Source organism: Euphorbia lathyris, chromosome 10 (genome assembly GCF_963576675.1).
Source record: "Euphorbia lathyris chromosome 10, ddEupLath1.1, whole genome shotgun sequence".
Classification (NCBI taxonomy): Eukaryota; Viridiplantae; Streptophyta; class Magnoliopsida; order Malpighiales; family Euphorbiaceae; genus Euphorbia; species Euphorbia lathyris.
The window spans coordinates 27,808,477-27,826,738 of NC_088919.1; the positions used below are offsets into that span (position 1 = coordinate 27,808,477).

General features: G+C 32.2%; 1 protein-coding gene and 1 non-coding gene across 3 annotated transcripts; one reads left to right on the forward strand and one right to left on the reverse strand.

The window, feature by feature from the left end:
- Positions 1–2,622: 2,622 nt before the first annotated feature.
- LOC136210107 (small nucleolar RNA R71) lies at positions 2,623–2,729 on the forward strand. Its single transcript, XR_010677814.1, has one exon. It is a non-coding gene; the product is annotated as a small nucleolar RNA R71 (small nucleolar RNA).
- A 2,327-nt stretch (positions 2,730–5,056) lies between these two features.
- On the reverse strand, positions 5,057–12,259 carry LOC136209071 (uncharacterized). 2 transcript variants are annotated; one of them, XM_066000427.1, is made up of 3 exons: positions 8,232–12,259; positions 6,580–7,947; positions 5,057–6,497 (listed from the first exon to the last, which is right to left on the reverse strand). In XM_066000427.1, the coding sequence occupies exons 2-3, from the start codon at positions 6,822–6,824 to the stop codon at positions 5,795–5,797; spliced, it is 948 nt and encodes a 315-aa protein (XP_065856499.1). In that variant the 5' UTR covers positions 6,825–7,947; positions 8,232–12,259; the 3' UTR covers positions 5,057–5,794. The 2 variants fall into 2 exon arrangements, with proteins under 2 accessions (XP_065856499.1, XP_065856500.1); XM_066000428.1 differs by lacking the exon at positions 8,232–12,259 and having other exon boundaries at positions 6,580–8,088.
- Between the last annotated feature and the right edge of the window lie 6,003 nt (positions 12,260–18,262).

Sequence of the window (18,262 nt, forward strand, 5' to 3'; positions counted from 1 at the left end):
AAAACAATTCCTTCGTCAACCATGAAATGACATTTTTCCCAATTTAATACTAAATTCGTTTCTTCGCATCTAGAAAGAACTTTATCTAAGTTTTTTAAACATGCATCAAAAGAATCTCCATAAACTGAAAAATCATCCATAAATACTTCCATGATATCTTCGATGAAATCATTAAAAATTGCAGTCATACAACATTGAAAAGTTGCTGGTGCATTACATAGACCAAAAGGCATTCTTCTATATGCAAATGTTCCATAAGGACATGTGAAGGTTGTTTTATCTTGGTCATCCGGGTAAATATATATTTGAAAGAATCCGGAATAGCCATCAAGAAAACAATAAAATGCATGACCGGCTATCCTTTCGATCATTTGATCGATGAAAGGTAAAGGAAAATGATCTTTTCTAGTTGCCTTATTTAGGTTCCTATAATCTATACAAACCCTCCAACCGGTGGTGGTTCGCGTAGGTATTAATTCACCTTCATCATTCCTTACTACAGTTATGCCTCCCTTTTTGGGTACACAATGGATTGGACTAACCCATTCACTATCCGAAATAGGATAAATGATTCCATTGTCTAAAAGTTTAGTAATCTCATTTTTTACTACTTCTTTCATATTCGGATTTAAACGTCTTTGTCTATCCGCTTTAGGTGGCTTATCTTCTTCTAAGTGAATCCTATGCATTACAATACTAGGATTAATTCCTTTTAAATCTGAAATTTTCCATCCCATACTTCCTATTCTATTTCTAACAACTTCTTTCAATTTTTCTTCTTGATTTTCTGTTAATTTGTTAGAGATGATTATAGGTAGAGTATCACTTCCGCCTAGGAAAGTGTATCTTAGATGGTTTGGTAATTCTTTAAGTTCTAATTTAGGTGGAACTATTACTGAAGGCGGAACTGGTCCATCTTCTCGAATCAAAGGCTCTGGGTCCTTATCTTCTAATTCTTCACCCATTATAGGTTCTATTATTTCTTCTCTTTGAACAATGTCATTAACACATTCTTCAACTAAATCAAGCTTCATACAAGCGAAATCCTCCATAGGATATTTCATCGCTTGATTCATATCGAACTCGATCTTATCGTCACCTATTCTTAAAACTACTTTTCCTTCCGACACATCAACTAGAGCACGTCCCGTGTTCATGAACGGTCTACCAAATATTAGCGGACAATTAGCATCATAAGCAAAATCTAAGATAACAAAATCAGTAGGAAAAATAAATTTGTCAACTTTCACCAAAACGTCTTCAATTATACCATATGGTCTTTTAGTGGATTGATCCGCTAATTGCAAAACCATATTGGTACGTTTGATGTCTTCTTCTAAACCTAATTTTTCAAAAATAGACAATGGCATCAAGTTTATACTAGCTCCTAAATCGCAAAGACAACTTGGGAATTCCATATTTCCCAATGTACACGGAATGGTAAAGCATCCAGGATCTTTGAGTTTAGTAGGTAATTTGCTTGATACTATCGAACTACAATCTTCAGAAAGAGAAATGGATGAAATTCCTTCCCAACTAATCTTTTTTGAAATTAAATCTTTCAAGAATTTTCCATAGTTAGGAATTTGCGTAATTGCATCCATGAATGTTAAATTTATATGTAAATTTTTAAGTTTGTCTAAAAATGATAAAAGTTGTTTATCATGGTCCTTATTTCGGACCCTGTGTGGAAAAGGTGGTTTTGGTACAAAATGTTTCGGATTAGAGTCAATTTTTGTATCTTTTTGTTTTAAAGTATCTTCTTTGGATTTTGGTAAATCATTTCCAGGTAAAGTTGAATTTCCGGGCATTTCCGGACCTAAGTAGTTTTTCCCTGAACGAAGAGTGATAGCCTTAACATGCTCTTTCGGATTTTCTTCCGTTTGGCTGGGAAGACTTCCCTCTTTGCGGGATGGAATTGATTTAGCAAGCTGTCCAATTTGAACCTCCAAATTATGGATGCTAGATGATTGGTTTTTGATAAGCTGATCGAATTTACTTTCGATCCGTTTAAAACCATCGTCTTGATTACTTACCTTTCCATTCATAGCATCTATAAATTTGTCGATTTTTGAAGATAAAGTGCTAATCGTATCTCTTGTTTGATTTTGATAATTATTTATACGATATTGATTAGCATTTGCATTATTATTATTATTACCATCTTTCCAATTAAAGTTAGGATGATTTCTCCATCCAGGATTATAAGTATTAGAATAAGGATTAGTAGTTTGGTTTTGTCCTTGGACAAAGTTTACCTGTTCTAACTCATTCATACCTTCGTAATCAATGTCTCTCTGGATTGGATCATTAGGATCGCATGGTGCCATAAATTTATCAATTTTGTGCGATAAGGCAGAAAATTGGGCTTGTAACATTGCTACTGGATCAAGATTCATTATACCGTTAACCGATGATGTACCTGAGGATGATGGTTTCGCCGTTGGTATATGTCCACGCTCTGCGGGCCACATACTGCTGTTGATTGCCATTTCCTCCAAAAGTTCTCTTGCTTGGGCGGACGTCTTCTTCATAAATAACCCTCCAGATATAGCATCTAATGAACCTCTAGTCGTAGGATTTAATCCATTATAGAATGTCTGCATTAAAAGTGCATCTGGCAGTTGGTGGTGTGGGCATAAACGTTGAAGTTCTTTAAAACGTTCCCAAGCTTCATAAAGAGTTTCATTATTATTTTGGGTAAAAGATGTCAACTCTTTGATGACTCTTGCGGTTTTTGCTAAAGGAAAATATTTTGATAAAAACGCTTGGGCTAATTGGTCCCAAGTTTCAAATGTTGCAGCAGGCATAGAAGTTAACCAAATTTTTGCCTTATCCTTTAAAGTGAAAGGAAAGAGGCGAAGTTTGATTGCTTCGGCTGTTACATCAGTAATTTTAAAAGTATCACAAATTTCTAAGAAATTTGTCAAATGTGCATTAGGGTTTTCGTTAGGTAGTCCATAAAACATTACGTTGTTTTGCAACATATTAAGCAAAGCAGGCTTAATTTCAAATTGATTTGCGTTTATACGGGGTCTAACTACACTATTAGTTACACCGGCCATTCCTGGCCTAGCATAATCCATAAGTGTCGGTGGATCGGCCATATTTTCTGGCTGGACTACTTTGGTTTTTAAGGGTGTTTTGTCTTTGTTTTTGTTGTTTTTCTTAAGTGTTCTTTCAATTTCTGGATCAAGAGGGTCTGGTGGTGTGCCCGAACTTCGCGAACTGCGCATGAACTTGAAATTGTTACACGAGCCAAACTACCTTCAAAACAAAATTGAAAACAAATATGTTATATAACTGAAAATAAATAAAATATAAAAATTGTATAAAAATAATGTGTAAACCTAGATTCAAAAATAAAATACGAAAAATAAAAATTTTGTCAAAAATTTTGGCGTATCCCCGGCAACGGCGCCAAAAACTTGTTGAGCGATTTCCGCAAGTGCACGGTTTCGCTTGTAGTAATAAAAATATTGATCCCACAGGGATACGTTTTTTAACGAAAAACTTATTTTTGAATCTGTTAATTTCGAACTTGTTAGATTTACTATTGAATGTAAATGAAAAGTGAAATTTGTCTAATTGAATTTAGGAAATTGTTTAATTGAGTTTGTGGACTTTGAATACTTGAAAATGCTGGAATAAAATTTTATATTTAGAATATATCGATTGTTAGAAAGATCTTCTGATTTTAAGGGTGAATTTTACAAAGCAGGAACATTTAGAACTTTTTAGAAAAACGAATGAATTTATTCATTTGCATTAAGCAAAGAAAACAACTTAAACTTTGTATCAATTATGATGATGAAATAAATGATGGAACCTCTAATTAATTGGCTTTGAACGCGACAAAACCCTTTCGGGATAGTTGCCCTTACTCAAATTAAAACTCTTTCGAGATGATAATTTGCCTAAGTGTTCAACAAAGTTTCCTTGTAATGATTTTGAATTCAACTGCGTATTAATGAAAACACCAGCCTCACTTATATTGGATTGGTTACCATAAGTGCTGCATAACGATTTGTCGAATAGAACGGACTTTATTAGATGAAATATAAATTGATACAAGTTTACAGAGAACAAGGAGCATCGAGTTCTTCGAGGGCGTGCAAGTGAACGGCTTGATCGGTTCCTTTCCTTGGGTTTCCTAAGAGGTTGTCAGGCTCAGGGGCGAACACTCTACTCAATCTTCTCGCTGTAACTTCGTAATAGGGATTCGGTCGGCCACTACCATGATGCAAACTAAAACTGGAACAATGTCTAAACGCTACTGAGTTGTAATTAAACTATAAACAATATGTGTACCTCATCTTGTTTTGTACAGAATCTAATTTCTAACTCTCGAAATGTTTTACTTAGAACTTAGACATAAGTTCTACGCTCTGATTCTATATCTATATTATAACATTTCATTGCCTTTTTTCTCAACATCAACTCTTTATTTATAGATGTTGAAGGGTTGTGTTTGAAGTGATGTATCCGTTGGTTAAGAGTCATGTCCGTTGTGAAAGGACGTCTTTATCCACTTGAACGAACGCGTTTCTTGGATTTCAGCATGTGTTAAATGCTTTTGGCAAATTTTCTGCACTTACCGAGGATAGGAATCCTCGACCGTGAATGACGTAGCATTAAGTTGAACGTTGGATGAAGGGGAGAAATGGCTAAACCACGCGTGTCGCGGTCGCGGGTGGTGGATTCGCGGTCGCGGCTTGGTGAGTTTTCCGTTTCTTTGCTTTCGTTCGTGTCCTCGACTTGGTGCTTTCGATTTACGTCGTCTTTGACTCCTTTTGTAGGGTTTTTCTTATGTTTTAGATCCTTTTTCGTTCCTATTTGGATTTTACCAAATATTAGGTACCTTGCAAGAAAGAAAGATATTCGAGAGTAAAAGTAATCTAAACAGATATAAATTACACGAATTTGTAATAAAAATTATGTAAATGTTAATGATATTTTAGGTATATTTTGGGCTTAGCATGGGGCGTGATATCCACACGCCTGCGTGTCGGATTGACAAAAAAAAAGCCTTTTAAACCCGTAAATAGACCGTTAAACCCGTAAATAGGCCGTTAAACCCGTAACTACAGAATTATACTTAAAACCTAAAAATACCATACAATTTTAACTAAAATCAGTAACAATAATATAAGTTAATGATTAAATATTATTAATTACAACATATAAAACTAATATAATCTAGTCCAAGCCTCTCTCCTTTCAGCGTATAGATTGTCCAAGTGACGAACACTCGGATAATGAAATATACGCCATTGGGTGGCAATGGGAGGCACTGGAAATGTAGGATGTAAGTAAAGACGTATACAGTGATGATAACTCCCCAAATGACAAATCACAATCTCTCGCTCTGGTGGTCTTCCATCGTCCGAACGCATCGGCAGTATAGTGCAACATCCTAACTGTGATGTAGTAAAAAGGAATATTACTGCATTCAAAACAGATACATCAGCATATAAGTCATATGGACTCACCATCCAGTGGGACTCACCACACCCCACTCCTGCCCATTTAATACGCGTGAGGGCAGCATCAAATCTGTTCCCGTACACTAGCGTATACAGATCACGGTTTGCCCGCATCTCATTCTCTATGAGCACTCTCATCAGCTTCCACTCCTCCTGGTTATAGGTGATGGCATCGGCTAAAACACGAAATCCACAGTTACCATCTGCTACAACATCATGGAATCCAGTAATAAATGGTACGATGAGACCTTGAACCCGATGTAAATGGTGGTAACCGGCGATATCCGCATCAAATCCGATTGAAAATATTAATATATGAAATTCATCAATAAAAATATATTTACTTTAACTTCAACATATATATTAATAAAATAAAATATACCCGACATCTCGTTGTTATGCACAGATGAGGATGAGGAACGACCTCGACTACGACTACTCCTCGAACCTGAGGACTGTGCTCGACCTCGTGGTGCCTGACTATACTCCCATGCACTCGGATTTCGTTTCGTTGATGAATTCCCCTTTGGTCTACCCCTAACAGTGTCTTTGACCTCAGGTTCTTTGAAGCCACTTTGTTCCGGGTTTATCTGATCATGAATCATCATCGATATGCTACGCACCATTGAAGGATCTAATTTTTCAACATTTTCCAAAAGAGAGTGAAAAAACCGGTGATCCTCAGACCTGTCAGTATATACGGGAGCAGTAACTGGTATGTCACTCAAACCTTCAAACGCAAGAGCTCTCCAAAAAGGATGGATGCGGTCAGGACGGACCGATTCATCTATGTCAATATACGTTTTAAGCTCACATGCACACGGAATGCCATGAGTCATGGGCAACACGCATCTGCATTCACTTACCACATCCATACTCAATCTGTGCATAAGCTTGAGCTCATCATTTAGTACACGCAAGCAATAATGTGAAACGTGTAAGTCGAGATACTTGAAAGGTGCTCCACAGTGAGCCACCGCAGATCTTCTTCTCGAGTCCTCAAGTGAGTATCTGATTATATACAGTAAGGAATTACAAAACTAATGTATTACACTTTAAAAGATTAAAGCAAATAACAGAATAAATGTCTTACTTGATCGCCTCGATCTGAGCCTCAATGTCATTTTGCACCTTCGCCCACACTGTATCGAGTGCACCAGTAGATGAATTCAACCACTGTTTCAACTGTGCATGTGAACTCTCCACTCGACAGGTTGTGGTGTTTCCTAAGTGCAACACCTTGTTCATCCATGCTCGACAAAACTTCTCTTTATGCACTAGCCATGTGGTCTCCACGTAATCCATCACACGAGGCCAGTTGGCAGTAGTATCCTTCATGGCATACACTGCCGCCTCATATTCGGCTACTGTCGGGGCTTCAATTATACGTTTCCATTTGGAATTCTTAAAACTTCACCAAAACTCTTCACTCCACACAACTTGCCTACTCTATCCTCCACATCTTTATTAATATGCCATGTGCATAATAAATGATGACTATGAGGAAATACCTCAAGAACCGGCTGCATCAGTCCTAACTCTCGGTCTGTAGCAATGGCTGTCGGATGCACATCAGGTTGGAGCAAAAACTTCAATTTTTTATAACACCCACATATAACTTCCCTCAGTTTCATCCTTCATGATTGCATAGGCGATCAATAAGGTTTTGTTTGAAGGTGTCATTCCAATGGTCTCAAAGAATGGCATCTTATACTTGTTTGTTTTATATGTTGAATCCATACCAACAAACAAGTAATAAGATCGGAACAGTGTGATCGATGTAGGATGTGCCATAAATAAGTGAGTCACAACATTGCTGCCCGGCACCGCTTGCGTCCAATGTACATATTCCTTATCTATAGCAAGCCGATAAAACTGACCGATTACATCCCGACCCTCAAAGCTCTCAGTCCTGATTTTCTCCCTGTAGTTATAGATATGTCTTTGTGTTGGGCAATCCTCCGGATGTTTTTCTTTGATTGCAGCAAAAATAGCACAAGGCTTAGCTTGAGCTGAACTCATTTCACGAACAAGTTTTTTGGAACCCGGGCTTAGTCCGCTCATCTGTCTGTAGCCCTGACGACATACAGCCAACTGATGACAGTGTTGTCCTCTATCTCCAGCAATCCCATTCACCACCCAACCGCCTAATTCAGCGATTTCCAGAACCTTTATCTGGAATTTGCAACCACAGTACTTTGTTTTTGTAACCCTCCATAGTATAACATCCGTATCCATATCCCTTTTCCTTCTATAATTCTTAATACCACGAGCACATTTAACCAATATCCACTTTGACTTGCCCCATGTCTTGTGCGACGCTGTGGTTAACTCGAAGTCGATCCCAATTGCCGTCTGTTTTGCCTAGTTAATAGCTTCGTGATATGTTTGAAACGTTTGTTTGGAAAAAACTGCGAACTGTAATCAATGCCGTTTCCGCCAAATTCTTCCCATAAAACCTCTTGCAAATGATAAATAACGAGCATTACATTCCAACACGCGACATTTCTACAGCGTTTCGGTGTCTAAACCCGAAAAGCAGCCACAAATATGCTCGGGCGTGTGAGCATCACACCCCACTATGTGGTGGGGCGTATGAGAATCACGCTCCACCATGTGGTGGGGCGTATGAACATCACGTCCCACCTCATGGTGGGGCATGATGCTCACACGCCCGAGTGCCGAAATCAACGTTTTTTTCAAAAAAATTGACAGAAATTAAAGGAAGTTCAATCGGCAAAATACCTCAACTTCATACACAACATCACTCTCGTCTCTTCCCGGTGATAGCGAATTGTGCTCCATCAAACGTGTTGTCTTTGATTTCGGATCAAAATGTATTTGGAAGAGTTTGAGAGAGTTTGGGAGGATTTGGAATTTTCAATTTTTGGTTAAAGGGCGGTTACATCTTTTTTCAGGACTGGAAGTGTGAAATTGGGGCTGGGTATAGTAATCCACTTGAATAATTGAAGAATAGAAAACTCAAAAATTCAAACAAAAGAATCACTTATATAATATAATCCCATATGGTCTCACTTAGGGTAAATTTCAAAAATTCAAAGAATCGCTTATTTGAAATTAGGGTAAATTTCAAATAAAACCCATATGGTTTCACTAATTTTCAGAAAATGGACCGTGGTTTACTTTTTATCAAAACGAAGATTGAGGTTTCACACTTTGGATTAATGTTATTAAACCCATCTTTAACGATCTGAAAATGAAAATGTTCAAAAATTAAAGTTGTTCAATGTCATATTTGCTATGAAACTACATATTCGATTTTCGAAAATTATATTTTTTGGAACTTTCTCTCTCTAAACATTAATTTTCTCTCTCTTTACCAAACATCATCTAAATAATCTCAAAATAAAAAAGTTGAAGAATTAAAGTTGCTTAGAATATTAGTAGTTCTTAAAATATGTCATTTTTGAAGTCGTCAAGAGTGATTTTAATAGTATCAATCGAAAAAGTCCTTATTTTGCTAAAATTGAAGACCTCGGTCCTTACTTTGAAAAAAAGTAAATCACAGTCTTTTATCTAAAAATTAGTGAAACCACATGGTTTTATTTGAAATTTACCCTAATAATTAATACCAATGAAAACTTTTTGTTTTTAATTTAATTTTATGAACTAAATATGTGAATTTTAAAAGAATGACAACAACAACTTTAAACTATATATATTCTAACAGATAGTGGTGATGAAATTTAACCAACATGCAAATTAATAAGTAAAAGAACAAAAAAACAAACAAGCATGTTGAAGAAAGTTGGTAATTGTAAATTTTATTTGTAGATATTATAACATTTTTCCTAAAAGAAATTTTATTCTTGAAATTAATAGGTTAATCAATGTTACAGAACTCTATATATAATTTTCGTTAGACGCTCGACTAATATTTAATTCTATTTCATGATACTTTAACTCTAGGATCGTAGAACTGACATTCTGATATCATTAATGTAACACCCATTTTCATAAACCATAAATATATAGATAATAATAAATTTATGGGTTAATTACAAATAACTACACTGTGGTTTGACCGATTTGCAAACCTTTACATGTGGTATTTTTTTTTTTTTTTGCAAATGCAACCCTGTGGTTTGCAAAATTTTGCATTTGAGTTCACTTTGATCGATAACGACTTCGAAATGAAAATTTTCAAAAGTTAAATGATATTTTAAACAACTTTAATTCTTCAACTTTTTAGGTTTGAGGTCATTTAGATGTTGTTTTTTTATGAGAGAGAAAGATAATGTTTAGAGAGAGAAAACTCCAAAAATGATGATTTTGAAAAATTAAGAATATGGTTCCATAGTAAATATGATACCAACAAGTTTAACTCTTGAAAATTTTCATTTTGAGGTCATTCTTTGCCAAATTTGGCCAAGAAAAAAAAACATATAAAATTTTGCAACCATAGGGTTGTGTTTGCAAAAAAAAAAAATACCACAGGTACCACATCGCAAATCGGCCAAACCATAAGGTAGTTATTTGTAATTAACCCTAAGTTTATATCCAACATATCATCAAATTGATGCGCACAAACCCAATAACATCATTTATGAAATGAAAGCAAACACTTAAGGACTGATGACTCCACATACTGGCCAATCCAAACGAGCATCGCTAAGCATTTAATGACATTAACCTAAAAAGAAAAATGGTGGATTGTCACACCCGATCCTAAACGACATCAGGTATGAACGGAAGATAAGATGACCACCACCTATCAGTCTAAAAGACGAACCTATTTTCTAATAGCTAAAAATTTATTGGGACTACCTAAAGTTTAGTTAATTATTTGGTTGGACTTGATAATTCTATCAAGCTTTCTACGTATCCTGAACGTCTTTTGATCTTTAAATCAGAAATCAAAGCCACGTAGTTCTACCTATTTTAGGTAGTTCTCTTAACTTATTTGTCACGTTGATTGACACACTAATGATTTAATTGTATATTTTACTTTATCACTATATAATTTATATATATATAAATCATTTTATCAAAACGAATCAAATCAAATAAACGTTTTATCAAACAAATTCGTAACCAAATAAATGTTTTATCAGACCAACATTTTATCAAACCAAATCATAAGCAAATAAACTTTTTATCAAATCCGTATCAAAATAAGCTTGCTATTAAATATATTTTTCAAATCATCACATATTGCAAAAAAAACATAATACCAAACTTAGGTGTCCATCCTCGAATTCAACTCGTGTAGTTTATCGTAACAGTAACAGTATCAATAACCGAGATATCTCGTTCCTTGCCTAACTTTAGGACTACCAGCTGTGCACTTTGGTTATACTGCCCTTAGGTATGATCTTACAACTCCTACCCCGGGCAATCCTAGATGGACAAAACCATTTTATCTATCTTTCAAAATATCACAATATAAAAATCATATTTGGATTTCTATCCAAATCACATAAATATTAACAACAACCGAATCAGTTTTCTCAATCCAAAAAGAGTTCGCATAAGATTGTTAAATTTATTTTCTAATTTTTAAAATATCACAATCATAAATAATTATTCTACAATCAAAATCAAAAGTATATAAACAATACATTTCAAACAATTTAATCAAAAGTATTCGAAATAACTCAAATATTATATAAATAATTTTTAACTAAATTTTAAACCAAATACTTTTATGGGACTTATTTTATCTATCACTAAAATAGTTACGTAAAACGTTAAACCGGTATAGTTATTTTAGATTGAATATACCGTTAGACTCGTTATATTATCATAAGTCTATTTGAACTAATTTTATATTCAAATTCTTGTACCAATTTTATATTCTACTTTATACCGACTCTAATTCGTAAATATCAGTATTGGTAACAATTAAAGTTGCTTAAAATATATAATTGATAGATTTAAAATAATCAAAATGTTCTTATTGGATTGTTTTCAGTCAATGAGATAGTAAATTTTAAACCGACGTAGTTAATTTAGACCGGTTACACTTTTAAACTCGTGACGTGCTAGGAGTCTATCATTACAAATTTTTACTTTCAATTTTTTTATATTATTATTATTCAATATATAAAAATTTAAACGGTGACAATTTAATAATTTACTAGCGTTAATTACTTATGTGACCGAAACCTCTAAAGAATAGTCTATTAAAGAATCGTCTATTTTAATATATAACTGTCTAACTAGAACTCAAATAAAGATAAAATAATTACCTCGTAAAAGTTACAAATTATAGTCTATCCAGACGAGACACTTCACTTAAAGTCGAACTCGGATAATTTGTTATCAAAACCTTTAATCAAAACCTTTTCTTTTAAATATATCTAAATCTTCATTTACCCACCTTATATATCCATATGTTTGTGTATGGGATCAAAATCGTCCCCCCTCCTTCTTATATACAGTGTTATGAATTATATATCTTTCATTTTTTCCAAAAGCCACATGTTTATGGATTAGCCTTCCTTTTGACACGTTTCTTACTCTTTGTATTGTTAGAACGCCTATTCTTTTAATTCATGCATAATTCATCTTGATAAGTCACGTATGCTATTCCATGCATAATTTGATTGATTGAGTTTAATGTTTTTTTAACCTTTTTTTTAATAAATTAAACTATTCATATATAAATATACATATTTAAGGATTTGTAATGTAATAAATTAAACTATTCATATATAAAAATATATATTAATAATAATAATAATAATAATAATAAAATTGTCAAATCTTATATGTTGATATATATGTTTTAGGTAATTGGAAAAAAATTGATTTTGCTCCTCCTAATTTATAACTTCTTTTAAAGTATACCTAAAACTTTTAATTTACTGCTAAAAGCATAAAATTAAATCAAATAAATTAAACCTAATAATATATTTAAATTTATAATTAATTAAAATTCCAAAATGTATATTATAATATTATAATCTATATCGAAAAATAAAGATTTAAAATTTTAGACACGGACGTGACATGGATAGTGTGGTATGCTTAGGGGCTTAGTAAGATAGCTAACTATATACATAGCATAACCACACGCGCATACAATTCAATTTATATGCATTTAATATTTATTAGTTACCAAGCAAAATATTCAATAAATTTTTTTTGAATCACAAAATATCCAATAATTAATAATCTACTATTAGTTTATTCAAAGGGCCTACTTACTTTAGTCTTGTATTACTCAATGATTGCATGGTCATAGTATCTATATGGTCATAGTATCTATATCATGGGCGTACCCTATTGTAACAATTACTGGTACCCTAGTGATATAACTTTAGATACCCTATCGTAACAAATACTCGGTACCTGGACACCCTATCGTAACAAATACCCGGTGTCAATATTTCACATGATTATAATATTCATTTTTCTCATTTCAATCGCAACCATTAAATATACTATCATAGTTAAGCTCTTATTCTCATAATTTTTCAATCTTTCATATTATACAAAGTTTATCAAATATACCATAATCAATTTCTATTATATCCCCAATAGTGTCGGTCTAAAATCTATTCATATCCTCACAGCCATCGATGTCAAATTCAATCCACTCACGTTACCGTAGTCATCATAATATATTAAGTATACATGTCAAGCATATAAATCAAATAAATAAACAATTTTTACACCAAGTCAAATATAGCACCCAAACATCACATACTATATATTTAATTAACCACTTACCTTACACATGAATGCAAAACACTCCTTGATTTCATAGCTTGAGAGAATAATAAGAATCAAATGCTTTTTGCAATAAGTATTTTTCCAAACTCAAATGGTTTTTGCGGCTACTCCCTAAAAGTAAGATTTCATTACATATCTCTCTCTCTTTTTGTTAAGTGTTATACTACATAAACTTGTTAAAAAAATACTACATAAACGTATTTAGCTTCCTCTAAATATTAATTATTTGAAAATATTTAATATATAAGAAATATTATTTTCAAATATAATTATATAATATTAATATTTTTCTTTTTATTCAAATAATAAATCCTAATTGATTATTTTAAAAAATTAATTTCAAGGATTTATATGTATGAATACAATAATATAATAACACCCTCTTTTATTTTACGGGCATTACAGAAACTCTAAGAATTTATAAATTGAGACTATAATTATTACGTTACGTTAGGTAACTTTAGGGATTGTAAGCTCAATGATTGTTTATATATAAATGAAAGCTTAAAGAATTACAAAACCTATGAATTTAAAATTGGAGCTAAGAAACCATAAGGATTTAAAAATTGAGATTATAATTATTAGGATATGTTACGCTATATTACATTACTTTATGTTAGATTACTTTAGGGATCATAAGCTCAATGATTTTTTATGAATAAATGAAAGCTTAAAGATTTTTTATGAATAAATGAAAGCTTAAAGAATTACAGAACCTATGCATTTAAAATTTGAGCTAAGAAATCATAAGAATTTATAAATTGAGATTATAATTATTATGTTAGGTTACGCTACTTTATGTTATGTTACGTTATATTATGTTAGATTACGTTAGCTATTGTAAGCTCAATGATTGTTTAGAAATAAATGAAAGCTTAAATAATTACAAAGTCTATGCATTTACACTTTGAGCTAAGTAACCCTAAGGATTTATAATTTGAGATTATAATTATTAAGTTGCGTTACGTTACGCTATGTTAGATTAGGGATTTTAAGCTAATGATTGTTTATAAATAATGAAGGCTAAAAGAATTAAAAAATCTATGCATTTACAATCTGAGCTAAGAAACTCTAAGGATTTATAAATTGAGATTATAATTATTACATTAGGTTATATTAAGGATTGTATGCTCAATGATTACGTTATGTTAGGTTACGTTACACTAGGTTATGTTAGGTTACGTTAGGGCTTGTAAGCTCAATGATTATTTATAAATAAATGAAAGCTCAAAGAATTACAAAACCTATTTGAAAATAAATTACATTACGATTTGAAAATATAAAAAACTTTTTACAAGACCTTAATTGTATTTCAATAAGCATATTGTGTCCTGATTCAATAAAAGAAAAACAATAATCACAAAAAACTACGAATGCAAAGTCTAATTAAATACATAAATACATTTATATATGCCATTAATTTAGCATTAAAATAAATGCATGAAAAATTTAAAATATAAACCGAATGCCGACAAGAGGACGTCTCCATATGTATTTAGTTTTGTACGATCCATCTGATTGAAATTTTTGAATTGGATTCAATGTATTTGTGAAATCCAAGCATTGTCAATTTATATGTATTGGGAATTAGAAAAGTTGTTGTAAGCTTAATGATTGTTAGTTCCATAATATTTTTCTTTTAAGGTTAATGCACATGAATTAATAAATGTAATTAATTTTAAATAAAAGAATTTATTACCCTTGTATTAATTGCATCCACTAATTAACTTTTATCTCTTCCTAAAATAAAAAGACAACTTAAATAGGGATATATTTTGTAAACATCAATTATGTACATAGATTGAATCAAAACGTCCAACATTGTGGAACAAAAAAAATCTCTAGCAAGACAAATATTATGGAACGGAGTGTAAATAAATGAAAGCTTAAAGAATTACAGACCTATGCATTTACAATTTCAAATAAGAAACCCTAAGGATTTATGAATTGAGATTATAATTATTATGTTAAGTTATGTTACGTTAAGTTATGTAACTTTAGGGATTGTAAGCTCAATGATTGTTTATATATAAATGAAAGTTTAAAAAATTACAGAACCTATTTATTTACAATTTGAGCTAAGAAACCATAAGGATTTATAAATTGAGATTATAATTCTTACGTTACGTTACGTTACCATACGTTTGTAAGCTCAATGTTTGTTTATAAATAAATGAAAGCTTAAAGAAATACAAAACATATGCATTTACAATTTGAGCTAACTAACACTAAGGATTTATAAATTGAGATTATAATTATTACGTTAGGTTATGTTACGTTATGCTAGGTTACGTTAGATATCTTAAGCTCAATGATTGTTTATAAATAAATCAAAGCTTAAAGAATTACAAAACTATGCATTTACAATTTGAGCTAAGAAACTCTAAAGATTTATAAATTGAGATTATAATTATTATGTTAGCTTACATTACGTTATGCTAGGTTGCATTGAGGATTGTATGCTCAATGATTACGTTACGTTCGAGATTGTAGGGATTGTAAGCGCAATGATTATTTATAAACAAATGAAAGATTAAAGAATTATTGCGTTAGGTTACATTACGTTACTTTATACTACGTTACTGTCGAATCCGATCCTAAATGGCATCAGGCATGAAGGGAAGACCCAATGACACACGACCATGAGTCGAAAATGCGACAATATTTTAATTTAGTAATATCTATATGAGAAAATCTAATTGTCTAATAAACTCTTAACAAACATTTAATTAACTGATTAACTTAACCTACCTAATTGGCTTGGACTTGATAATCTTTATCAAGCTTCCTACGTATCCTATACCCTACTCGGGAATCAAAGCCACGTAGTTCTATCATACTTCCATTCCTATGCTCCCATATCCTAATTAAGACTAACAATTTTCCTCATCTTCCCAGTACCTTTAGAATCAGGGCATAATTCAATAAGAATTATCAATAATACCAACTCAATTTATCTTTTAACCTTGATCCACTCAACCCAACTTACACAAATTTCAAAATATAATGTGCTTATCCAATTAAATATACAAATTTAACCCAATATATATATATATATATATATATATATGAAAATATACAAATTTATAATACCAACCCCTCTATAGCGGGTTCTTAATCAAATTCAGTCAAGGACCTCAAACCCAAACCCAAATCTGCATAATTTAATATAATTCTAACCAGAAATAATACTAATTCAACACCTTTCAACAAATAAACTTGGTCTTTTATTAAGCTATTTGTTTGACTATATATGAATAGTTATTTAGGATAAAGACAACTATCAAAAGCTAAGTTAAACATCTACTTAATTCATTAGTTCGGCAGTTTCTATATATCACAGCTTCAGAAATTATTCTTGTCATCAACCAAAATAACCAAATATCATCATATTCATGCCACTTAACACGATAAGGAAACAAGAGTGTCTCAAATTGAAAATCGTAACCCAAAAGGCATGTTATGTTGCTTTTTAGTGACATTGCGGAACCAAAAACAATTTGTATAAAACCATCATAATTCAGAAATTTGACCTCAGAAAATGTAGTATCAACTAAAGACCTTGAGCAGACACAACACAATTTAAAACTATATGATACATGTAAAAGGTCCTCATATCAGGAGCATAACTCTATTGAAACATCAAAGGCCACAAACACCTCTTCTCAAAAAGTCAGGCAGCAACATTTTTTTCGTACTCATAACACAGAATCAAGTAAAAATGATTAAGTTACTAATCAAATGTGGAACCACTATCTCTAGTTAAATTGCATGAAGTGAATGCCATTTAAATTCAACTTCTAAAATTCTCACATAAAAGAAACTGATATACCCAGAAAGAAGAAAGTATAAAAAGAAAGATGCAACTAAGACGATTTACCTACTTGAATATATTGGGCCTTTTAGGATCCCCGAGAAAACGAACAGTGACCAATCACCTTTTCAAGGCTTCAAACTTCCCGAAATACAACCGATGAGTGTAAATCTGAGTAAAATACATCGTTTCCCTCAAATGAAATTAACCTGTTTTGGAAAAGTGAAAATTGGAAGAACCCGACTGTTGCATGCGTCGATCCGGTCACTAGAGACCCGGAACCATCTGAAAAACACCGATCAGTGACCAATCTCCCTAGACAGTGGTCGAAATCCCCAAAACTACCCCAAATTTGAAGAATCGAAGCTAAACACTTCATTTTCCTAAGGTGAAACTCACTAAAACCACTTGAAACTAGAAGGAATATTTTCAAATACTCAAAATCAAAATGAAATCGATCCAAATCAAAACAGAATCCTTTGAAATAAGAATAGGAAAGCTTATCCCACCAGCAACCATAGAAAAAGGAATAACAACCCGAACCCACCAGATTCTTTAATATATCGACCCCGAGAGAGAGCCACAAAGGGCAGGAGAAAATGATCCGTTAAGAGAGAAAAATGGCCCTTTTCTTTTCTACAGTCTTCTACTTTTTTTTAATTTCTGTTGTTACTTTTTATCCTAATCAAGAAATTAACTTTTTGATTTCTCATCCCCCCACTCAATTATCACTTCCCTATAATTTAAATTAGAGTTTAAGTTTTTAGAGATTTATAAAATTTCAATTTAACCCCAACTCTTCTAATTCGTATAATTTGACCTTCTAATTCAAAACTTATTTTAAAATTTACTTCAAATTTTTAATTTACACTTAGAGACATCAATTTAATCTCTACACTCCACTTATACTACCCGAATTATCAATCAATCGTCTAATAAATATAATCTACTCTAATATTAAGGTATCAAGTCCATAAATTTTAGACACGGACGTGATAGTTCTCTCCACCTTAAAGAATTTTGCCCTCAAAATTCCTAAATTCTTATACTCAATCTTAGCTATTTCAAGTCAGTGCTTCAATAGAAAATCCACATGTTATATCGAAACTCTGAAATGTGAATAGTACCGTCATGCATGTGAAACATTTATGAATAACTTTCCAAATATTGCTTCAACAAAACATTTCTTTAAAAACATGATATTTAAATTAATTTAACGTATGTATCCATCAGAGAGTATATCCCCTTTATCATATTTCTA

What these genes read in the sequence shown, in the direction of transcription:
- LOC136209071 (XM_066000427.1), bottom strand. Translation starts at nt 6,824, where the DNA reads ATGAAGGATACTACTGCCAACTGGCCTCGTGTGATGGATTACGTGGAG. An exon ending in GCTCAGATCGAGGCGATCAA is followed by an intron (nt 6,498 to 6,579) that starts GTAAGACATTTA and finishes GTATATAATCAG; the next exon opens with ATACTCACTTGAGGACTCGA.